Below are 26,597 nucleotides of genomic sequence, written 5' to 3' on the forward strand. Positions count from 1 at the left end.
TGAGCTGATGTACGGGAGCTCGCATAGACGTGGTGCAGAATGATTCATTTCCCTGATTTTTCCGACCACTTTTGGCAAACAAAGGCTGGTTTACGATTCATGTGCAGTTATTCCGAAAAAACAGGCGATCATTTGCTTCAAAGTGCTTCGGGAACGAATAAATTTTGTTAGAATTGGCTCGACTTAACGCACCCATACAGTCGATTATTTTTTAGATTCGGATTCCTATACATAGATCCATGATTCTTTGCCTGTCACTGCTTTTTAGACGTCTTGTGAAGCACAGCAATTGAAGTTTTTCAACATTTCTTTGCGCCAATCGACTCGAGCTTTTTTGAGCAATAATGCTGTATCAAACGCGAACAAATTTTTTTGTCAGCCAAATGTTCATGCAGTATTCAATGAATGCAATATCAGTTTATGCAGAGCATCGATGTTTTCTCGCACAACAACCGCTTTTGGACGAAATTTATCCTGTAGCGAAGTATGACAACGATTGAATTACGAAAACTAGCGAAACACGTTACCTTGAGATGGTGCTATTACCAAAAGTCGAAGCGACATTATTGGTACACTACTGGTTTAATCTACGTTGAAAGACATAAAGAATCATCGCACGCGATTTAATTTCATTTTTTGACCAAGACAACTGTATCAACTAACAACTCAAATACCCCTCGTATGACAACACGTTCTCTATACGTTCACCATAAAAACGTTTATGATTATAATGTATATATATATATATATATATATATATATATATATTATAATATTAATTTCTTCAATTTTATTTTTTATTTCTTAGACCTTTTGATATGTTTCCACATGTTCTTGATTTTAGGTCTCTTCTGTTTCAAAATTAGTTTTCTTATTAATAATATATAAAATAAAATAGATAAATATTGACGTTTCCACTAATTTTTAGTCTTTATCAAAATATGCTTACGTCACATCTTTATTAATTCCAATCTGCAAAAAAAATTTTTCTTTTAACGCAAAAGAGGTACTTTTTGTAGAATTCTATAGATAGCGCCGTTTTCGATACAATTAAACTCGAAGGTATTTGGTGTATTTTACTGTAATTTTTACGTCATATAGATAATAATACAAATTAATGTAAAACTTCAATAATAATTTACATTTACTTAATGGCGAAAATAATTTTATAACAAATGTTTAAGATATTCTCTGTTTTGTTACATAATCTACTTGTCTTATTTAGTGACTTGTATTTTTTTACTCGTAAAATGAAGTAGATGGTAACATGACAATTATTATCGTCTTATTATGACATTCCAAATATGAGCTAAGATTCTAAAAAAATAAAGTTTGCATCTGTCTTATTGAATTTTTGAAAAAAATGTATACTACCTCTATTTTCGGTTTACTGTACTATCAACAAATTAATGTCCATAATTATTACCTTGTATCACAAATTTTCTCTTTCTTAAAATCCCATAAAGGACTAATGGTAATCCCTTAGCAAATTTTCAACTTTCATTATTAGAAAATCTCTCAATATTGCTGAAAAGCCTTTTTCTTTCGTCATTCATACATTTTTTAATAAAAGTAGGAAAAATGATTCTCACAATCTATTGAATATAAATGAAGGATGGCAAAGGACTCTTAAAACTGATAACTAATCAAGAAAAAAATTACGAAGTTATTTTGATAAGAGTGGTTTCATACTTGAAGAATATCTATACCATTTTTACAAGAGAATGTCCTACCTGAGATGTATTAAGTTATTTTAACGTTAAAGTTTAGGCTATAAAAGCCCGTATTTTGACTGTGGGATATAATATAATATACTCGTATATTACAGTTTGAGATATAATATTTCAACGCTTGTTATATATTTTATACGAGGGAGCTCTATAATATATCTAATTATTATCTCAAACTATTGAAGGTAAACTTTAGTTTCTGACGATAAGTTGGTTATCGAAACGCGCATCAGACATGATAATTGTGAGTGTTGGTGTAGTGATAGTGTGGATAATATTTTCAGTACGAATATCACCAATAGTTGCAGAAATTTCAAATCTAAATCTGTTGTTTTCTTTAATGTTAAGATTGCATTGAATAACTTTTTTGTTAGGATATTCATTTTAAAAGAATAATATTTTTATGGATGGAACTTTGTTTTTCCATGACGTTCTTAGATATGCTAGTCCTCAATTTATGAAAAAATTGAAAAGGAACGTTGCCTGATGATTTTAGAATTTTGGTATAGATATCTATATGTTAATTCTAAACAAATTGTTTCAATAACTTTTTCTTATATTCGACACATTAAAGGCACTTCACAGTAGTGAAAAACACGTTTTCTGAAAATTTCCAAATGCCCAAATATTCCATCTAGAATCATTTCACATATCTAGGGACCCAATATATGATCTGTTGATTCAACTATATTTTAAAAAGGGTTGTGTGGGTAATGTGAGATTTCAGGTAAACCATATTGCGGTTTAGTGACTTCATTTTAATGAATAATTTTTTCTTACAAACGATCCGTACGCAATAGGATTTCCTATCAGCGCTATTTTATAATAATTATCAACAAAAGGAGATTCCAAATATTTATGAATGAGAATTAATCATACTAACAGATATGTGGTTATGGTACACTGTCTGTGGTTGGATAAATAAATATTTTCTATTCTCATGATGGAAAAAATATGAAAAAGAAAACAACAAATTAAATCATCAGTCATTTATTCCTGTGATGGTGGGAATCGTCTCTTCATATTTCTTTATACCAGACAACTTCTACATATGCATGTAACATTTGGTCTACCAATATAACTTTCTAATTTTATTTTTATTTAAATTTGCTGCTAGGTTTATGTGTCAATGATCATATGTCATTTATTGCAATTTAAAGAAGAAGAATTTTATTTAAGGTTAGATAGAAAAGATCAATAAGTTGATGTCGAAAAAATGTTTCGATATTATAACTTTATTCTTTTTATAAGATTTTATTTCGGGGAGTTTAATTTATTGGAGCAGGGAATACACTGTACATACTTCTTTGCTCCTTTCGAATTCGTTATTTTTATCTGAAATATGTTCCATAAACTCTTCTCGATAATCGATTCGTTAACTTTAACTCATTCGATATATTCGTACTATATCCGAGATATTCTGAAAAATCTTTTTTAAGTCAACGTCTTAAATTTATCGATTTTCTTTTGAAATGGGAATTTTAAACTTCGGCGACTCTGCTTAGTACGTGGTGAGTTAAAACATTCAATTGAGCTTGTAATTTCTTGAATGTTTCTTTATTAGTTATTAGTTTGGTAGGAGCCTTTCAGGTAATTGCTAGCCTATAGTTCCAGCTCTGTTCAAATATTCCCTATCCCAATGTTCTATTTGGATGCAGAAGATTACCACTTATTACTTACTTATTTTTTTGATAGAAGGGCTTCACTAACGATGCTTGATAGAATAATTTTCAATTTTAAATCCGGCATACCATTTGCAAAGATTCTCAAAAAAAATGTTAAAGACCACAACAGCGAACGTCTTTTGCAATTTTTATTAATTAGAATTTAAATTGATAATGATACATAGGTGATGCTATATATTTTGATAAATAAGAAAATTACAAGAAAATATTTAGATTCAAGTGTTTTGAATAAATCGCATATCTGTTGTTGTAAAAAATACGATTTCCATCATTATTTCATATTTCTATCATTTCTCATGATATTCTCGCTATTGTATCTTCTCCAATTTTTCATTGCCAAATGATGTTGCAACTTTACAAACTTTGTTGTACACATCATCGACTTTCTTTTGAGAAATTCATGTATGTAGCACTATTAACTCTTTAATAGCAGCTACTCCACTGCAACCAGGGCTTACTAAGTGTAGGCCTATCTAAATAGACAAATATGGCTGATAGACGACAAACACATTATACATCTGTTTAATTTCCCCGCGTCTCATTTGAATCAAAAGGTTATTAACGATGACTACATTTTGCGGGGTAATAGGTCTGAAAGGGAAGCTATCAGTTTAGTTCGAGTCACGGATATTACGTCCTTCAAACATAAACACCATCTTGACCAGTTGTCCAAGGGATATAAAAACAATAGCTAGATGCTATAGAAAGAGTATAAAAAGCGAGACCAAAGTATGCACCAATCACTTTATTTCTATCATTATTAGTTAACTGTTAAGTGCTCTACACCAGCTTAGAAAATGTATTCTCTTAAATATATGCTAGCTAAATACAGCAGTCCAGATGTACTGGGAATACGGTATATCATAAGGGAGGGTACATTAAACCCTGATGGGTCCACAGTTTAAATGGGCTATAGAACGGTGAAATCTTCATCCATGCAAAACAAAAAGATAGGAAAGAGGGAGAGGATATGATAAACTGTGTAGAAAATGTAATTATCATAAAGTGACTATATCAAAGTTGAAGTTAGTAGAGTAAGATACTTCACAATAATCAATGCTGTCTTTGTGGAAGGTTACCAGGAAAAATGCTTGATAAAGCCTACTTTTCAAAAACTACATCTGTCCGTAGTCTCAACTCTAATTAGGCAGCATGTAATTAAATATTATGTTTTTTTATAAAAACTTTACTTGAAAATAGTGGAACTCCAAGAACAAGTAAAGAAAATGTCCTAGAAGAATTTCCATATCAATATACTAAAGAAGAGCAAACACATGTATTATACGAAGACATATTTATGCTCGTATCAGAACATAATTACAACCCCACTGTTCTATCATTAAAAAACTAAATATTATGAATAACTACGCAGTGTTTGGAAGGTTCATTGGAGTCATACACAGTAATTCATTCTCTCACAGTTCTCACAGGCAACAGATACTGCTAACATTAACAAATAACGTTTAAATCTGGAGTACCAGGATATGGGATATATATTTGAAAAAGTGACAACACGTTTCACCGATACAATCAAAAAGTCTCTTAAAAATAAATTATACTAAAAAAGTAGCGAAACCCAGTGGTCAGAATAGCTTTAAACATGTTGTATGTCATCCAGCGGACATATTACTGCTGCGCAGGTCATGGTACTGGATTGCCCTATGGTGTGGTATTTAAAAACTAATTTTGCGGCATTTCCAAATATACATAGTGTCATAGTTCACTACTTAAGAATGGTGGTAATTAAAAAAAGTAGTGTTGCCATCTCTAGCTTCTGTATTTTCATTGCTATAGTATAGTGATAAACCAGTACTAATTCAAACTTGGCACAGCTTATCTCTCTGGATTATTCAAATAAAAACTCGTGATAAAGCTAAAAATCATGGTTCGAATTCACTTAAAATTTAGATCAGTTATAATTTACTTGATTTTACTACTATATTTTATAAAACAATTCGTTTTGCAATAACAACGTGTATAGCCTTACCCACCGCTTCTCGAATTAGCTGTATCTGCTTCTCTTCTTCTCTGTATCTGCGAAATTTCATGAAAATATTCTCATCTATAGAAAGTGACTTTTCTATACAATTTACTAACTGATTACGTGTGTAAAGCTGCTTAAGGATATTCGGTTTTTCGGTCAGAACTTGTGAAGACGTGGTAGAAGTCCTCTTGGATATTTTTCTTTAGAATATAGTTTCCGGTATGACTACCACTCAAATTTATTCAGAAGTGATTTTTTTGAAGTTGTTCTTCAGTTTGGATATTTATTTGCTAGGCAAAACAGACGAACCTATGCCTCTTTTCGCTTTAACGCCAAACATGACTTCATAAGGACTTTGGCATATTTCTTAGTGGTATAAAATATTCTTGAAAAGCTGAACAATATGTAAACCTTCTAATCATTTCTTTGTATCGTTATTGTTCATCCATGCAGTTAGCATATTTTGTATATCCTGGATGCTCAATCCAACGGATCCTTATATTTGACTGTGGACATGATTTGATTACTGAATTCTCTACAATTATCTTTTTGCAATATTGCTGAAGCATCATATGTTAAAAATATTATAAGAACGCCCTCTTAGTTCTCAAAGTTTCTAGCTGGACAAGATAAATGATATTTATACACCATTATGAACATATAGTCGCCATCTCGGTTTAACTGAAGAATCATTTGTGTTGCACTTAGTTTCAGCAGAAATCACTTCAGAAAGTATTTTAGAGTACTTTTCTTGAGAAAAATAATTGTTTTTTTCGTTTACCCACAATTAATTGATTTAACTTTTCAAGAAAGATGACTACTCACTGCAGTCTCCATTCTATATAAATTAGGGTGTCGGAAAAAAATTAAGGAAACGTTGCTCTCATCATCAATCCTTGCATAAGTCTGACAAATCTGACTGGCTTCAAGCAGAACAAAGGATTTGGGAGGAAACAGCCAGTCGGCTCATCTCTTTTCGACCTCCACCAGAACATCTCTGTGATTGTCGACATACACCGGTGAGGATCCAAGATCCAAGAATGTAAGAAAATATTCGATCTTCCACCGACGTATTAGTGTTTGTTGACATTCATCGGTGAAAGTCGACATTTTCCAATTCCGGTCTTTCACGGTAACATAATTATGTGATAAAATTTATGGTTTACCATAGTATTTTATCTTAAGTTATTCACTAAAGTACGTAAGGAATTTTAAATCAGATCCATTAACCAAATATTAGATAATAATAGGAATTTACAAGATAAAAATTTTAGGAAAATACATAATATTTTCGTAGTTACCTTAAGCTGAGGAAAATAATAAAAAATAAAAATAATTCATTTCATAATATGCAGTTAAAAAACAATATATATATATATATATATATATATATATATATATATATATATATATATATATATATATATAGTCACTGAGGAGCCAGATCTGGGCTATCTGGGGAAGGAATTCGTATTTGTTAATGTATTTCGTTCAATTTTACCATCATTGCTATCGACTTGTGAATCGGTGCATTATCTTGTTGAAACAGTGTTTTTTCTTGGACATATGAGACCGTTTTCACTGAATTTTGTATTCAAACGATCCAGCTGACTGTTGTGCCTTCAGACTCCTCAGATGTGATTCACCGGTTGAAGTGCACTCAGATGATGATCGGTTTGTTTCCGGAGTGAAGTGATGGATCCATGTTTATCCATTGTTACATATCGACGCAAACAATCTGATTTATTACGTATAAACCTGACCAAACACTACTCTGACTCATCAATGCATTGTTGTTGTTGATCGACTGAGAGTAAACGCAGCACCAACTTTGAAAAAACCTTGTTGTCAAATGAGTTGAAGAGTTAAATACACTACCTTCTGTTATCTTTACAGCTTCAGGTAACTCACACAATTTCAATTTACGATTAAATATAACCAATTTTTTTCTGGAATAACCTTCTCAATTTGACGACCAGTACGTTCAACATCATCGGTGTCTGTATTTCTTCCAATTTAAATATTTTCTTTATTAGTTATCTGACGTTCTTTTTTTATTATAAGAATTATACGAATATTAACCATTACAGTAAATTTTTGAAAACAGAGAACGAATTACAAATCATTTCATAGAACTAAGCACTTTCAGGATAATATTCACGCAACTTTTCCTTGGTTTCTTGAAATATGAAAAATGATGCCCACATTGAGAGTTTTTCATCTATCAAATATATTTAAAATTTCACAGATGGCATAAAAAATAGCGGAGAGTAACAATATAGTCCTAGGAGAGAAAGGGTACACAATCTCCTAAGCAGCTCTCGTATAATATTCTATAAATAACCAATAAGAAGATTCCTTGGGGACTCGTTTAAGCTTGCTAGCAAATTTTGTTCCACTTTCCAAGGTTTTAGTATTACTCCATTTTTGTTGTAATGGGCATAAATTTCGCAGAGTAGGTGCTCTGCTGTCAATATAGTTTGTTCCAAGAATTTGTCAGTTGTTATTTTCTGTTATACCTATCACCTTGAGCGGTGCACAGAATGAAGGCGAACATGACGCTGGTTCGCTAGTAAACATAACCTCAAAAGTACATGTATATAGAGAAATTTGACGATGATTGACGATTTTTAATGTATTATATACTTACTTCACTGTATGAGATATGTAAAGAAATATATACGACGCGACATTTGACACGGCGTTGGTGGATGAGATACTTCAATTTGAATAGAAATATTTGCAGTTACTTCACTACAATATCTTATAAAATGGATGAAATATAACCAAACTAATTTTTTCAACATACATAAACGAATCAGAGTTAATATGATGAACTTTTAAACTTTTTGAGAGAGAACAAAACATTCAATAACAAAACCCGATTGTCAAATAGATCAGGAAGTTAATCACCAGTTCTTGTCAAGGAATTCAAATGGGAAAATTATTCTTTATTTCTGCCAAATTTTAGTTTTCTTGTCCATCCGACTGCATATATACACTCTTGAGCACGTACAAATTCTATCAGCGGTTCACTCCGAGAAGTCATTTTCAGTGATCTGCAACTAAACTACAAACTACATTAGAAAAGTGGGTTATGTTTTCAACGTTCAGTGACGACGAGCGCGTAAAAAGTGGAAAGTTGGTTAACTTAGACGTCGAGAGCGCGTATAAGCGCGATCATTGTGTACATTATCACAGTTTTTCAACAAGCTGAACTTTCTTCGATATTTATGAACGTCTAGAGCGTGTCTTGTTCACTCTGTTTACCGTGGTATTCGTGGTATTTGATTAGACATGCTGTTCTAATTCAGCTCCTTGCTGTAGCTTTGAAACTATCTGTATTCCAAAAAAATGCATTTCAATCTTCATTGATACATGATTGGCAGTCATTGATTACTACTTCAAATATGACGTCTATGACCACCATCCTTCGCATTTGGTCTATCAAAAGAAGGTGATCGCCATTTTCTGTACTTGCAGTGCCACGCCGGGCTGTTGCGGTTTACTTGGTACTCTGCTTAATATGAGAGTTGCTACAAATAAAAAAAAATATTTATAACTGTATATATATAGCTTTACTGTTTTTCACTATATAGTCTATTAAGATCAATACACTTTCGAATGCGTTTGGACTAATTGTCCGATTGAGATACCTCTAAAACATATGATTTGAGCGCTGATGTAGAAAAACGTTGACTTTGCAATTTATTTCTTATCTGCGAAAATAAGAGGAGATCATTCATCAATTCGATGTTTTGACTGTTCAAAAACGTTAGGTTTGAACTGATTTGTGAGAGCTCGCATTGGTTTTCCTGATTCTTTCGAACACTTCTGGCAAACAAAGGCTGGTGTACCATTCAGAATTGACGTTGCTCTAATGGAACGGTGGCGACATGATCTGTTATTCCGAAAAATCAGGCGATCATTTGCTTCGAAGTGCCCCGTGCGTGAACAACTCTTGTTGGATTTAGCTCGTCTTTAAAGACCCATAGAGTCGATTGCTGTTTAGTTTCGAATTCATATGCATAGATCCATGATTCGTCGCCTATCACGATCTTATAGATGAAAATATTAAACTTGCTTGACATGGATTTCCATCAAAATTTTCCAAGTGGTTCTTCTTTTTATAAGCAATTTTTTTTGAATTCGTATAATTTGAAAAAAACAATTTTCTACTGAAATTATTAAATATTATTAAAATAAGATTTAAAATTTTTGTTTTAGTAGTGCAATTTTATTGTTTTTAGTATTAACAGATTGTACTATCGAATTCTCTTCTTAATGATACAGTTTTGAAACCCTAAATTTCTATGAATAAAACAAATTAAATCGATACTATGAGATCTGACTATAAAAAATAACTATTTCCTAGAAACCTAAGATTTTAGTGAACGACATGATATTCCCATTACTGTAAGGCGTAACACAAATATTTTATAACTGAACAAGTTTATTTGTCCATTAGAAACAGAAATTAACTTTGGCTAACTGAAATTTTATTGACTACTTCCAAGAAACTTCTAAATTATGGTGTGAAGATAAAATTCGCGGCTAACTTCTATTCAGTTATCAATAGGTTCGTCAGATCAATTGAGAAACATTTTTCTTTTCTCTATACTATACAGTGATTCATTTATCATCCTATCCAAGCAAAATTACTTAAATTGAACTATTATTTTGTTGGTCGTTGGTCTCTATGAATAATTATAACTTAATTTTTTTCTCATTTATAACGAGATGTAGTACTCATTTCTGATATACAGATTGCACCAAAAATCAAACTTATAATGAATAAAACTGTATACAATGTGGCCTAATTTCTGTCTATATTATGAATATAAATTGAAGACATATGTGAATATATGAATATAAATTGATATTGTAACAGACCGTTTAATGATTTTTTATAGAAAACAAATATTTACAGCAATTACAGCTCATGAAACTTCTATGAAATAGTTTCAGAATATGTTGAATCGCTGATCAGACTCCAACATTTTTATCGGATTGGCTACCAAATACCAAGTACATCATAGTGTCATCTCGCTACCGAGCAGGCCATTTGCATGTGTCTGACCTAAAGACTTCGTCAGAGGCATTTTTGCCAGGCTTTTAGCCAAACGCCAAATCCATGACACTTTAATTTCACTATCGGTCAGGCCCGTTGCAGGTATCTAATCTGAAGACCTCATCCTAAGATTTTTACCTGTCAATTCACAGACTTTAAGACCTTATCAGAGGAATTTTTACCATGCTTACCGCAATACACCAAGTCCACGACAATTTCATTTTACTACTAATCAGATAGTTTACAGGTGTCTGTCCTGAAGATTCATTTTTACCAAACATACATCCAAAAACTAAGTCCACTATAGCCTCAACACTGAATAAAACCTTAGACTTCAAGATCTTTGCAGCTACATCTATGAGTATACCAGGCTTGCCACCAAACTAGATCTGATACTTTTTTCTCCATCAAGGAAACATAATCACAATCACTTCTCCTAAATCTACCGTAGCCATTATATCATATAGGTAAAGCCCAAGCTAAAAGGAAGAGAATAATAATCTATTCATCATTTTTCATTCATTCAAAAATCATGCGAAAAATGCAAACCACTCTTTTTACAAAATTATAAGATATTTCCAAGATCTAATTAATTGTTTCTGAAATGGTATCAGAAGAATTTGTAAGCATATTATTTTATGATCCTTCGACTGATTTTACAATCTGAGAGCTGTGGTTTACCAGACGTATGTTGAAATATATAGGCTTCAGTAAATGAGAATTCTCAGAGATACAAAATCATGACTCGCAGTGAATTAGCCAGTATCAGTTAATAAATTGAGTCTCGTGCAAAAAATAAGCCCAGTCACGCTAAGTTATAAGGGTTTGGCATATATTACATTACTCAATATGTTGTGTGACTGAAGCGCTTGCTTTATCGCTATGTTCTTTTGGACCTGTTAATTTTTCCTGTTCGCTTCGCATGCGTGTCCCCGCGCAACCGAGGCATTATTATGCTCCTAACAAACCTGAGTTTGATATCTTCAGTTTCCTTCTTCCACCGGTTAATTCACAGAGTATTGCCTTTGATTGTCTCACTTTATCCACTATATTCTTAACATGTTCATTAAAAGTAGGTCCTTGAACCAAAGAAATGCTCAGGTATTTGTCTTTGTTTGTGCAATGAATTTCTTCGTCGTTTATTTTTGTTTGTTCTAGTCGGATTGAGATAAAATCATTTGTCTGGTTGAATCTGTGTAAAAGTGAAGCAATGAAATGTAACGGTTTCCAAAATTTCCTAGCCTTTTTAAATTTGAAAATCTTCTTCTTCTTCTTATTTTAAAACTATGACTTGTGTTTTCAAAGAGGCAGCCTAAGTTGTGACTTCGAGGACCAGCTCTCATACCAGCGCTTTGGTGGTCTTCCAGCCGGTCTACTTGTATTGGGTCTCTCTTCCTTTGCGATTATCGCTAGTCGATCGTCATCCATTCTATTGACATGATCTCTCCATGCTCTTCTTCTAGTTCTAGCCCATCTCACATATTCTTCTGATTTCATTGCTCCTTATTCTGTCTCTTAGTGTTTTCCCTGTGATTGAGCGTAATGTCTTCATCTAGGTCGTTCTAAGCATCCGCTTAGTAGTTGCAGTCTCCGCCCTCGTTTCTATGGCGTATGTCATTACTAGTCTGACACAAGTTTTATATATCCGTGTTTTGCTTTCGATACTTGAAAATTTATTCCTCCATATCACGGTTCGAAGGAATCCCGATATCCTAGATGCTGCTGTTGTTTGCGTTTTGACTTCTTGTTTCAAGTTCCTATTGCTCGTGATGTTAACCCCTAAATATTTAAAAGACAAAACTGCTCTACACTTTTATTATAAATTACCAGTTTGCATCTTCTTGGTTCTCTCGCTATTGTCAAGGATTGTGTCTTTTGTGTCGATATGATCATATTGAATTTTCCTGCAACTGTTTCAAATCTATGTAGCAGTTTTTGCAGATTATCCACATCTTCGGATATCACAATCGCGTCATCAGCGTAGCAAACTATCTTAAACTCATGTTTTCCCATTCTGTATCCTCTACCTGCCGTTTTGACTTCTTTTATGATTACTCTGCCAGTATGGCCGTTGGGCGGATTGAGTAGCTCAGCGACCATGCTGCCGGTCCCAAGCCCGGATAAAAGAGGAGGGTTGTGAGGCAAGGCTAGCTACCTACCTCATGTAAAACAGCCATTTGCTCAGAGAACGAAGAAAATTTGAACATATATACAAAAAATCATGACTCTTTCTCGTTAGCTAATTGTTATCTTTCATACATCTTCTATTTTTACCAAATCTATAATAATATTTAATGAAATGCTTAATTCAAAACAAAGATACAAATTAGAAGTTCGTTTCTCATTTTCTAAAATGAACAAGAGACGATTCTACAGTAATTGTCAGCACCGCACATTATACCCTAGTTCGTAAACTCAAAATAATAGCAAATCCAGAGTTAATAGTCATTTGCCCAAAGGATGTTTCTAATGACTTTCTTATTCTTCTGAATGAAAATATCAACAATAAGACTATTATCAATAAATTGAAGGGTTTATTTTATAAACCTTGATAAATTAAATAGTTGGAGGTTAAAGATTCAATTAACGTTTAATAGGAACTTATTCTAATCTAAAAGCCAGTGACGTAATTTCTATTCTCATTTCAAGTCTTGACAAAAGGTAACATGAATTTTAATTTATATTTTTTGTGTTTTCGTATACTATTTTGAAACACTGGAACAAAGTTTATTTTCATCATCATAAATATGAATGTGACATTATTTATATCTATATTGTACAACATTCCACCACTACAGTTGAAGTCTGATTATATATCAATTTTCCTTTTTTAAGTAGTACTTGAAACTTCGACTTCTAATCTAATAATATATTTAAATCCGGGCATGCTGCATACTCGTTTAATTTTTGCTATCGACTTACAAATGATTTATATACTAATTATTACCTATTACTATTTTTATGTTTGTTTTCTAGTTTTTACAAGCTTTTATCTACAACATTGTAATAATTTTTTGACAATAAAGGATTTCTCTCTCTCTCTCTTCTTATATACTTTATAGAAAAAACTACGCAATTTTTGTAATATCGCTTTTTTATTGTATCCAGTCTTTACCATCCAATGGCAACGAGAAACCGTGGCAAAGAGGGTAAGAAAACTCCACATTCACACACCACTGTTTTACAAAAACCGGTCATCTACACATCTACAAGGTAGCGCTAGTGTTACCACTTAACATATCTCGTCTTGACTATTGTGTTCTTCACATATTTTGTTGCCGACGCAAACGAATCCAATTGCATGGAAATGAGCAAGTTTCAAGACTATTTTCACTCGCATTGACTTGTTCAACTCCATTTCAGTTTTGCTAGGCTGTTAACATATAATATATCAATGTATTCTTGAAATATCGTGTTCGTATAATATTTTTCATGGTTTCATGAGTAACATAAAGAAGTTCAACAAGGTTGAAGAAAACAGGGAATCTCGTTGATCTTGCACGTCATGAAATGATTTTAGCTAAAAATGGAAGAGTCCTTAAGCCTGGAAGAGACTACCCTCATTATTGTCACAAGAAAACCAGCCATTTATTTATAAAGCCTCCCGCGCAATGGCATATCAAATTTGCCCCAACAAAACGAATTTTTAAAACAAAAGTGGAACATAAACTGTTAGTGGAAGGATAGATCTTTTACAGAAATAAGCGTGATGTTAGATATTCAATAATTATTTAGTTATTGTGATAAAGCCCGTAAAAGTAATGTCCATAACTCTAGTCAACCTGAAATAAAGACCAGTTAACATCGCGAATAGATTTTCTTGATCAAACCAAGTAACGTCAGCTCTGTTGATATTCTAAACTTTTATTACTCCAAAATGGGTTGCAAAACCAGTCCAATCCTAACTACAACTTCGAATTTCTATCTCTCTACACCTTACTCCAGAATCACTTAAATAGCTCTAAAATCTACTTTGCTAGGAGGAATTTTTAGTTGTAAGTTTTGAAAACATAATAAATAGTTAGGGAAATGAAAATATTTATCTACCCCATTCTCAAGATTTTCTATTGAAAATATTAATAAAATTTCTCCTCGGAGTATAGATACGACCCCACTATCGCATTCACTTATAGTCCGTTCTTGACTCATCTCACAGTTAGACATAATTTGTGACAAAAATAAATTATTTCTATGTCTTGTTTCAAAACTCTCGCTTTAGCTTTTTATTTCTTACCAACTTGATTGAAATACAATGTTATTTAGCAGCATCAAACTGAAAGCATTCCAAAATTTTTTTCCTAAATATATTTCCATTTTCGCTTTCCTTTCAGCTTTTCATATATAAAGAGAAATTCCCGTGAAGCGAATTCCAGTTTGCTTCACGGCTCTTTTATCGTTGCTAAATTAAAGTATACAAATTATTTTCTGAATTCAGAATTGCTTTGCGAACTTCCCTTTAATTACTACATCCACCGTTTGCACAGGATTGAACTTAGACAATGCGCAGATTGTATCGTTAAATAAGGAAACTTTGTATCAGAACCTAGAAATGAAATAAAGTTGCATTAATATCATTTTTGTTGATGTAGATGTACGGTAGTGTTTTGGGAATACATTTGCGTTCAATAAAACCCAAAATCGATAAATAAAAAAATAATAACTATTCCTATTGGTTAAGATAGAAGGGGAACAGAAAGCATGTTGTTAAAATTTTTAGATTTTTGTTAAAATGACAATAGCAATAAAAAAATTTGTACATTTAATTATTTCTATCGTTAGTATGTTCGTTCATCTATTTAAATATGATTGAATTGTTATTATAATTATTTCTCACAATGGAAGATTTAAAAAAAATTTTAGTAGTCTGGATATATTTAACACCGTCCGAGAACCGTTCCAAATAAGTACTACGTCATCAGCGCCTATTGTGTAGAGAGCAGCCGGTCTATTTGAGAAAATGCTACTGACCTAAGTGCTATTTTGGAAACAAAGTGTTAATTGGTTGATAAAAATGGAGCAGGGGTTTTTCATAGCTCTTCAAGCAACTTGCCACAAATAGATTTCTTAATGGCTACTTATTTTGCCACTCTACAGATTCAAGAAATATTTTGTGTTATGGTAGGTCACTACTTTTGGATGAAAAACTTTATTAATGTTTATAAATGCTTCTAATGAAAAGAAAAAATAACTGTAGAAAACCTCTACAAAATAATATTTGAAAAATTCACTAATACTTCGTGCACCTAGCTTTCTAGAGAGAATCGTTCACTGTTGAGACCAATAAGCCGCTGCCTACGATGGTGCCGCTGGGGCTCAGAACCATTCATCGGTGTAACAATGAGGCCTTAACAATTTTAACACTCATATTTTTTTTAAGAGACATTGAGCAAACGATAGGAAGAGATGTTGATTTACGAGAATTTACTTCTATTGTGTAGTAAAACAGCTTTTAAGATTTGTTTGATATGTATATGTTTCTAGGTCTTTATCAAATAATCAATAGATCACCTTCATCATGAATATCAAAAACAAATCAAACTAAAACTTTGTTCTAATAAGAAAAATTGATTTTTCCCTAGTCCTTACATTTAGAAACATATTTAAAACATTTCTTTAATTTCTTATTTCTTAGACCTTTTAATATATTAATGCATCTAAATGTCTTGATTTTAGGTATCTTCTGTTTTAAAATTAGTTTTTTTCTTGATAATTTTTAAAAATTAAAAAATAAAAAAAACCAATTTTAAAACAGAAGAGACCTAAAATCATGAACATTTAGATGCATTATTATATATATTTATATAGAACGAAGTATTTGCCAGTATTTACGTAGTGGCATTGCGGCAAAATTGAACTCCAATATATTTCCGGCCATTCGAGTACTTATCTATTCATCGCCTGGGAATTATTTAGTTAAGAATTAAGTTTTTGTTGTAACTGAAATTAGAACAGTAATAAGAAGATACCGCGCCTGTGTAGTTCGTAGTGACTTTTTTATTACTTCATTTTTCAAGTTATCTAACCTTACGATATAAAAAGCTACTGTCAATAAAATCAGTGTTCATCCAATTTCACTGTTGTGTTTGCATTGAATTCATCGAATTCAAAAATCACTATTCAAATTGACGAATGATAGAATTGTCAAGAAATAATAAGGACGAAATTATTAAATAAATGAAATTATTGATATTTCTCTTTCTTTATTTTTCATGGAAACTTCGTTTTATAGATTAAGATTCTTGTTAATATTTACTCATTGCTAACAGTGAAAAATGGACTGTAGTCTCTCGAGCCGAAAGTGCGACAACTTTTTTACTTGTTTAAATATTACAATCAGTTATTCCATCATCCATTCCTCTGCCATTGACTCCAGCTCCATATTTCTTTAATATGTTCACCTTCTTCTTTGTTTATAAGTTCGTTGTTTATTGCATATGTTCCAAGTGTTGTTGTTATTTAGAAGTCTAATAATTCTTTTGAAGCCTTCGTAGCTAGGGGGGCTTATCATTGGTATTTCCTTTTGTGCTCTTGTTTTTACCTCTAATGTATTTCTTATTTTATACTGAACCTCGAAATGTTTATGCGATTTCTTTCAATTTTTTATGTTGATATTTTTTTGTTATTATTATTAGTTATTTATATATAACATGTTGAAGTAACCTCCTATGTAGTCTTGACATTATTAATTTTCAACCACGTAATTTTCATTTTATTAATTATTTTTCTCAATCTTCTGCATGATGTTGTCTAATCTGAATATATGAAAATCTCTGAAGTCTATTTTCGTAACCCTTCTCCCATAATGTTTAATGATTACTCTTTTTTTCCTTCTCTTTTTGAGTCTTAAATGGATTGATATATTGATTAAATTAAAAAAAACTTATTCGCTACTGCTTAAGCATTTAGTTTATCCTCCTAAGATAGTTATGTTTCACAGCGGCATCAGTGTTTTGTATGAGACTCTAACAAAAAATTTGCGGCGAGACGAAGTAAGGTAAAAACAATGGGACGGGGTATAGACTGCTGACACAAAAAATAATGTTTTAGTTTTTAAAGTTGAATTGTTAGTAATGTTCTCATGATTAACATACGTCTGCCTGTTAATAATATTTTTATTAAATAAAACGAAATTAAATATAGATAGTTATTTCGTAGTAGTTGGTGATATAATCCAAACTGAGCTATCGAAAGGAATAACTACTTTAAATGAACGCTTTTCGGAGTTTTGATTTATTTTTCGCTGACTAGTTGCAGTTTCTAACTCATATAAGATTCTTCCGTCTTGAAATCATTAACATTGACAAAGTTTTACGTTTAATTATCAGTTTGTTCACGTAAATTCTATTTGATGTCTACTTCTTTTATTTCAGGAGGTGATACGATTAGAAACGCAATATTGGACATTGGTGGATATTCCAAAGCAAGAAAAACAAGAAACAGTGCCGGCTTTTGTTCTACGGGCTTGCGCTATTATGGAAAAAACACAGAAATCTGGAGAAGGTGTCAAAACATCTGCAAAATTGGCAGAGGAGGCACAGGATAAAAGAGAACGAATAGAAAGATTAGAAAGTGAGTTAAACATTTTTTATTACTTGTTATATATATCAAAGAATGGAAAGAAAAATGTAGCACTAAAAACTAACAAACGATTTTGTCTCTTCAGCGACATCCTTTTGGTAAAATAAATAATTTGTATTCTTTGCAGACCAATCTATGTTGGAAAGGAAATATAGAATTCAAAAATTTCGTAACTAAACGTAATAAATAAATCAACTGTAGCTTATCACTTCACGTCTTTAAATCCACTTGTAGGCGTTCATTAAACTTTACTTATTACATGTTAGTTTCTGATGTATACCGCGGACTTACGCGGTAAGTGGGTCCGAGCGATTGCTGCGTCGAATTCGCGTAAGTCGGGGTTCAACTTTTCATATAAAGTATGTTTAATTTGGGACCATAGTTTAAAGAAAACAATAATTTAGAAGTTGTCTGACGAGTTAAGTTTTTCTTCTTCTCACGCAAAATTTCTTCGTAGCATACCAGTAATTTTTTTATTCCCCGTTTTGTAGTAGAAACGCGTTCTTCATTAGAATATATTTTTTCTAAAATTTGTGACCCCTTTTCAATTGAATTGAGTCCTTCTGTTAAGTTTGGAATTGTCATTTGATTTACCGATTCAACTGGTTCTAGCGAGTCAGTTTGTCAATGTATATGCTCATACTTTTCTATAACTATAACGTCAATTGTTAGTTCTTGATTGTGTGAATTTAGCAATTCTTGAACGTCATCATTATCGTCTTCTATTATGCTATCGATTTGTTTATGATCTGAAACTGATTCTTCTTGGGTTTCAGTGGTGAAAAAAAATGAATACAGTTTTTTCCAGACACCATGGAGAGTTTTTTGTGAAACCTCATTCCAATATTGTCCAATAATTCTTACAAAATTTAAAATATTGAAATGCTTCCAAAAGCGTTTTAATGACTACATGGTCCATTGGTTGAAGTAAGCCGGTAGTGTTTGGTGACAAAAATACAACTTCCACAAGTGGATCGAAATTAATTAGAGTTGCGGGAGGATGACCTGGTACATTGTCAATTAGTAGCATCACTTTAAATGAGATTTCTTTTAATTGGCAGTAACGTTCGACAGGAATAAAATGATGGCCAAACCAGTCTTCAAAAAAAGAAGCTGTCACCTAAGCTTTCGCATTAGACTTCCAAATGGCAAACCAGTTTTGGATTTATTTTTTAAGGCTCTTGGATTTTCTGATAAACTAAGAGAGGTTGCAATTTACTATCTCCAGCTGCATTGGCACAAACCATTACTGTTAATCGATCCTTGGCGGCTTTAAAATCTGGAAAAGTTTTGTCTTCATGCGCAATAAAAGTTCTTTTAGGTATTTTCTTCCAAAAAAGACAGGTTTCATCTACGATGAAAATAGTTTTGCAGGTGTAACCACCTTCATTTATTAATGTTTTGAATTTTTCTGGATATGGAGATGCAGCTCCTTTATCAGCGCTTGCCGCTTCTCCACTTTCTGCTATTCTATGCCAATCACAACGACTCTTAATCGGCTGAACCAGCCGTAACTAGTTTTAAACACTTCATTTTTAGCCGTCTCCACAGCTTCTTCTTTTGGTTTTTCAAAAATCTGCTTTTCTTGAAAGCACACAGTATTTTGATCAACAGGACAATTTTTCACTCTTACTTGATTATCACACCATGACTGTAGCAATGTTTCCATCTGTGCGATAATACCGTGCCGCTTACAGATGATACTTGAATGCAAAGATTGAGAGTCTTTCACATCGTTCATAATTTTTTCTTTACCTTTAATAATTGTTCGGACTGTTGATTCCGGTAGGTCAAATTTTTTTGCCAATTCACAAATTTTAAGTTTTGCTTCAAAGTCTTTAATTATATTCAGTTTACACTTCAAAGACAGTGTTTTTCTTTTCTTGTTAGGTTCAAATGACTCATTTTTCGTTCTTTTAGATGACATAATTAGATATTAGAAGTAAAACGCACTGCGCACGTAAAACAATTCCACGCGGAACACGTTTAAACCTGTCGCAAACTGAACACTGAGAGAGCGGAGCGAGGGAAATGAAAAACCGCGTATCTCCTAATTCGTGGGTAGCGTACGTCGGTGTATCACTGTAATTTCTTTTCTACAATTTATTATCAGAAACTAAACTTAATATTAAAAAATTATCTTTGAATTAATATGCGAGACCTCTTTGGATAAGCATGGTAAAATAGAATATGCATTTTCTTTTTCTAAAACAATTTTGTTAGCTATGTCTATGAATATAAGTATGAGCAAATGCTCTAAATAACATACCTGTCTTCGATGTGAAAGTTTTTTTGGAATATTAATGTTTACCTAAAATACCTCTATTTTTACTGATTCAAATCAAATTGATTATTTCTTATCTTATCTTTCTTATCTTGTGAAAATGTTTAACTGGTGTAGAAAACCAACACGATCTCACCAGGAGTAAATCATGATTAATCTAGGATTAAATAGATAATAGTATATTGCATAACGAGCGCTGGGAGTGACATTTAACACGCGAGTGTGTTTACCACTATCCAGCTAGATATATATATATATATAACGCATAACGCAGTAAACTTTTTGCAAACTTTACATATTTTCAAATTAACAATTTATTTTACATTATTCACCTACCTACTGTAATTCTTTTTATTTGTGATGGTCCTATTGTTTGTACAAGTAGTGAAATGAAAGGGAGGAGGTGTTTTGTGATTTATAGTTTGCGATATTACTTGAACTGATCGCAGATTTTCTGGTTCGTCCCATAAAGCTTTTGATTCTACCGAAGCTCTAGAACACTTCGGCAACGGTTTGTTCACTGCTTCCCTAATTGTATTTGCAACTTCCATTTTGTTCGCTAATGATTCATCTATATAAACTTCTGCCACTGTAGTCGACTTACAACCCCCATGTCTCTTAAGGGTTGTAATATCGTTACCTGCATCTACCAGGACCATCGCGGATGACCTAAAAACTCTGCGTTCATCTACGTTTGAAGGCCGAACCTCACTATATTTTTTTTATAAATTTCATCAATTATAGTGAAAAATTTTGATTTTTTTCGGTATTCGGCAATTTAATAAGTGCTGCAGATTCGTGATGTTCGACATCATCGATTTTTATTTGTCGCAATTCTTGCTTACATGCATCTGCAGTACCAACAATTAGCGCCACTTTTATAAAGAAAAGTAAAGTATCATTTTTTTCGTCTTCCGCAACATTTTGCGGAGTAGATTTATACGATACATTGTTTTTAAATTGAGACGATCATTTTAAGAAACCTGAATCACAAAGTGTTATAGATTGGAAGCGATGACATTAAATTCTAGTAATTCATCATATAGTTAAGTGATGCAAAGTGTCCCTTATTCTACCCTCCATTAACGTATCATCTCGGATTATCGTAATTTTTGTCTTATATTATGGTGACTTTGAAGAACCACAAATATCACTTGGCTACCTAATATTTCTAGTTATTATTGTATTCGTTTAGATTTATTACTAAAGGCAAGTTTTACAATAACCTCTCCTAAGGGGAACTAACCTCATAGTTAAGTGATTCCATGTGTCCCTTAGATTTGAAGTTCCATTAACGTATCAATTTACTTACTTTTATCTTATATTGATGTGATTTTTTGTATGATTTAGTATTTAAGATGGCTTGCACACGGATACTGGGTTCTTAATAGCTAGACATTCTTCGAGTACAGTTATCAAATTTGAGTAAACACATGAAGTGAGTTGTATTTATTTGTGAAACAAATTTTAAAACAATCATAAGATTTGACTCATTTTTAATCAAATATAAAGAATGAAGAAACCACTATAGATGAAAATTGCATTATTCAAAGAGCAGAGGATGTTCATTTTTCTAAAATTGAGAGATGAAGATCAGTTGAATAAAAAATTGGTTTAGTATGAATTATAAGAAAATGTTCCATTACAAGCTTTAGCAGAATAATTTCCAAATTGTATGAAAAAGGGTCTATTTTTCAATAAACAACTTATTATAGTTAATACTCATTATGAAAACAGTAATTTGGGTAATTAGAAATCATATGTGGTATTAAATGGTTTATTCTATCGATCATTTCGTTTCTTGTGTTTACCGGTGTTGCATATACTAAGCTTTTAAGTAGGTCCATATTTTTTTATTATAATCTGAATGGTCAGCGATACTTAGAATTTTTCCAAAATTATTTTCCACCTATGTTATGTGATAACCATCTAAATAGACACATGTGGTTCATACACTATAGAGCTATAGAGCCCCTTCCCACTTCCTAAAAGATGTAAAAATTCATCTTAATACCATTTTTCCTAATAGGTGGATTGGTCGGGGAGGTTCATTTGCATGGCCACCACGTTCACCTGAATTAGATACAATGGAATCTGTTTTTGGAGGATATCTTAAAAGCGTGATGTATGCAACACCGGTAAACACAAGGAACAAAATTATCGATAGGATAAACTTCCATTGTGACGCTATAGGGCAGAATCTTGATTTTTCCGTAACACGATGTTCGACAGTATGCAGTTCAATAAGAAATGTTTAATTGTGTTTCAATACCAAATATTTTCAATATATAATTTAGTCCAGTTCCCAGAGGATTTCACCTTATAAAAGGTGGGGTAGAGGATTTTATTTTTTATTTCATTTTAATGGGCTTAAAAAGTAAAATATCAAAAATGTGACTAAATCTGGGCTCGGCATAACTTTTGGTAGCCGAAAAACCTCAAAATGTTTGGACATTTTTCGGCTTTTTTCGCAATATCTCGAAAAGAAGTGGTTCTAGCAAGAAACAGTCCCTATACAAAGCTGTAGAGCATTAAATTCCCTACAAAGTATACAAAATACTTAACTTTTTCTTCTACGACCAATAGACAGCCAGTTACAGCATGTCAAAGATGCTAAAAAAGCCAAATAACACCTTCTTTTGTGTGTGTTATTGCATTTTTTAATTCTATTTTTGACTTAGATTTTTGTTGAATAAGGTTCTCCAGAACCCCCCTCTTCAATCCCCCTCCATTGATAACTGACGAGGAATGAGTAGGCATACCCTCATTGCCCACTCATCTCCACGCAGTTCGGCACTTTTTTTCAAGCTTTGGTGATCCTCCACAACATTTATTTCATTTCTTTTATTCGGTGGCAGCCGTCTCTCTTTTTCATGAAAGTTGGTACCAACTGGCTTTCCACAAAACATGCAGTGAAGTTTGTGAACTCACCTTTTACTCGAACTTTCGGAACCGTACCACTTGAACACACTTGCTCACCTTTTTCTAGACGTTTTAAGGCGGCTGTTATATTAGACTCCTTGATGTATTGTAAATAGTAGTTACTGTGGACTGTCACTTGTGTTTTGAACTTCAAAAAACGCTGGTGCGTCTTCTCCTTACGTCTGACACTCTCACTTAACGATTTATCGTACACGAAACAATCGCCTGGATCAGGCGAATCACGTGAACTCATTGTAACAAAATTCGTCAAGGAGACACTTAGATGTATTCGAAAGCATGACTCGAACTAAACTAAAGGACTAATAGGACGTTTCACAATACTAAAATGACTTTTCTACGTCGCAAGTAAACCCCGTTTGAGAGAAGAGAGTAAATATTGTTAAGTAATATGCAATAAGGAGTCTAATACTAATTTTACCTGTTCGGAACAATAGACAACAACTCTTAACTATGACTTTGGGTTGTGTTCAGTTCAACACCGTTACTCCATTGAAGATGAAAAAGTACATTGAACTACAGTAGATGCTAAGCTGAAGAAATTAGAAGTCTCACATTATTTGTAGAAAATCAAAAATATGCATAAATTTGCTCAAAATCCCAAAATATGCCAAAAATATGCTCAAATGTCTAAAATATGCAAAACTATGCAAATTAAATTTGCGATTTGATTCATCATACACACTTAAAACTGTTATTAATTATTTTCTAACGATGGGGGTAAAAAATATACAAAAATCCGAACCCTAGTTATTACAAATAATTTTTAAACAAATGAAAAAAACTTCTTTGTTAACTTCTCTTTTCATTGGTCAATTTTTCATTGTTTTAATTGTAATTAAATACTTCACTTGTTTAATAAAAGTTTTTTCTATACACATGTTTTCTCACTCTTTTGTCCTTTAGTTGGTGATTCATTTTGTCATGGGGGTGGGGGGCTCACAGAAAAGTTATGGATCATTCTACTTCATTTTCATAACAATAACGCCTATTTCGAATTTTCTGCTAAGCACCATAGTTTTGTTTCACTGTATTGACTTTAGGCCCTGATGAAGCTTTAAAACAATGCGAAAGCTCAGCGAATAAGTTGGAGTGCTTTTTCTCACATTGCATTGGACTGTAAGGGTTTCGATATACCTACTCATTCCTCGTCAGTTATCAATTTGAGGGAGGGGGTTGGAGATGGGGGGTCTGGAGAACCTTATTCGTCAAAAAATCGAATCAAAGAATGCATGGGTCGCAATAACACACACAAAAGAAGGCGTTACTTGGCTATTTTGCCATTTTGAGAAGAATGGTCCATCTGTGAGATGCTGTAGCTCGCTCCCTATTGGTCGTAGAAGAAAAAGTTAAGTATGGAATTTAATGCTCTACAATTTTGTATAGGGACTGTTTTTCGCTAGAACCACTCCTTTTCGAGATATCGTGAAAAAATAACATTTTTTATACTTCACTCTTTACGAAATAAAAAAAATTCTTCTACCCCACCTTTTGTAAGGTGAACCCCATTTTTGGTCTCTGGAAATTGGACTAATTACAATTTATGAAATTTTTTTACAGAATGTCTCTTGATGATGATCAGTTTGTCTTGGCATGTACAACGATCTAAAAATCTACATATCTATTTAGGACCTAAACCATAAATTTCATTGAGTTAACTCTTGTTACAAAATCGTTTGAGAAATTGAATTTGCAATTTTTAGATTGTACAAGTTGTCCCTCTAAATTGTTAACTATTGGGCAAGAGCCACCCCTGGCCTTCAGATAGTCGTATAGAATTATTTATTCCGCCATACATACCACATGGACATACGTAATCATCCATTGAAAATTCATAATGTTCGAATGTATAAATTAGTAAATATACTTAAATATAAGTTCTGATTCCGCAACTTTAAAGGCCTATAACTCGGGGTTATATATATAAATTAGTTATATAAACGAGGGGCCGTATGAGAAAATTTTTCACAGCATTTTTATATTATCATTCACTCCCGAATTTTTTACATCAAATCCAGGAAACCTTGTATATTTTATTAGAATGCAGCTCCTCAAAAATAGACAATAATTAACTAGATATATAATAATATTAGATATTTATCAGCTCATTTCAGTTTTGACAATACAAACGGAGAAAATTAAACATAAAATATGTTTGACAATTCTATTATTTCCTATTGCGACGCGAAAAAGCGACTAATTGCGCATAATTTGTTAGAAATCTCTGCAGCAATATAGTCAATCGCATGTTAGTTGTCAGATACCTCTACAATCTCGTGAGTTACGAGTATATATCTAATATACGTGTGCGTTAGGAATTAACGCTAACTTTCGTAGCTCCTAAATCGAATTAATTCAAACACTTCCTTATAGGTTCGTGGAAAAAACTTTTGAATCATCTTTCAACAGATTCTATCTCTTCGCAGTATTCTTTGAGCTACTTATTGTTTCAAGTGTTTTTTTATTCACAGATAATACTTTGTCACTTAAAAAACAAACCATCGCTTCTATAATTTATTCTTATTCTTTTTAAAATATTATTTCCACTATAAAATTATATATTTTGTCGCATTTCGATCTCCAAGCGTAAAATATATATGGTTTGCGGTAACAAAACTCAGTTAACAGCTAAAAGTACCCTAGGTATGTTGTGGCAGACTTTTATTAGTAATTAATACTTTAATAAATTATTTTTAACATAATTAGATATATTCAAAGTGTGAGTTCCGGCGGCGCTACGATCGCAGTTCCGAGCATGCGAGATAGTTACTCTAACTCTAACATCTAACAACAAGTAAACCAAATGTAATTTATCCGCATACCTGCAAGGTTTATAGGAAACTGCTAGGAGTGATTCAAGAACGATGAGGACGTCCGTCTTTGATCACTAATGAACGGGTTCTCGCAATTGAAGAGAAGCTTAAGCGAAAAGTTTACTGTTGCTCTTGCTATGGAATTTCCGTAAATCTCAGATCACTAATTGGTGAAATTGTTAACGCCAAACTAAAACCTTGCTTACGTTCGATACCGGTCATAAATGCACTTCAGTTTTCGACGCGCTGCAATGAAGACGTTGATGATTTTCTTTGTCGAAAAATCACAGCGGATCAAACTTGAGTATCTTACGACACCGCAGAACCTAATTGGTAAACAGTGAAATGGAGACCCACTTAGTTCCCAACGAATGTTAGCAGAAGCAAATCTTGACACCTCAAAATTTTGTCGAAGCCAAACAATCAATTCACATGTTTACTGCGAGACTATCTAGAAATTATGCTGCGCAATACATAATAAATGTCGAAAGGTGTTGTTTTTTTAATAATAT

General features: G+C 32.5%; 1 protein-coding gene across 1 annotated transcript in view; it reads left to right on the forward strand.

Annotated features, from left to right (window-relative positions):
• Positions 1–26,597, forward strand: part of LOC130448996 (uncharacterized) — an 83,637-nt gene that overhangs the window by 43,129 nt on the left and 13,911 nt on the right. Inside the window, exon 4 of the mRNA XM_056786629.1 lies at positions 17,841–18,039. Within this exon, the coding sequence (XP_056642607.1) occupies positions 17,841–18,039 (199 nt within the window). The remainder of the gene's footprint in view (positions 1–17,840; positions 18,040–26,597) is intronic.

This window comes from Diorhabda sublineata, chromosome 9 (genome assembly GCF_026230105.1).
Source record: "Diorhabda sublineata isolate icDioSubl1.1 chromosome 9, icDioSubl1.1, whole genome shotgun sequence".
Lineage (NCBI taxonomy): Eukaryota > Metazoa > Arthropoda > Insecta > Coleoptera > Chrysomelidae > Diorhabda > Diorhabda sublineata.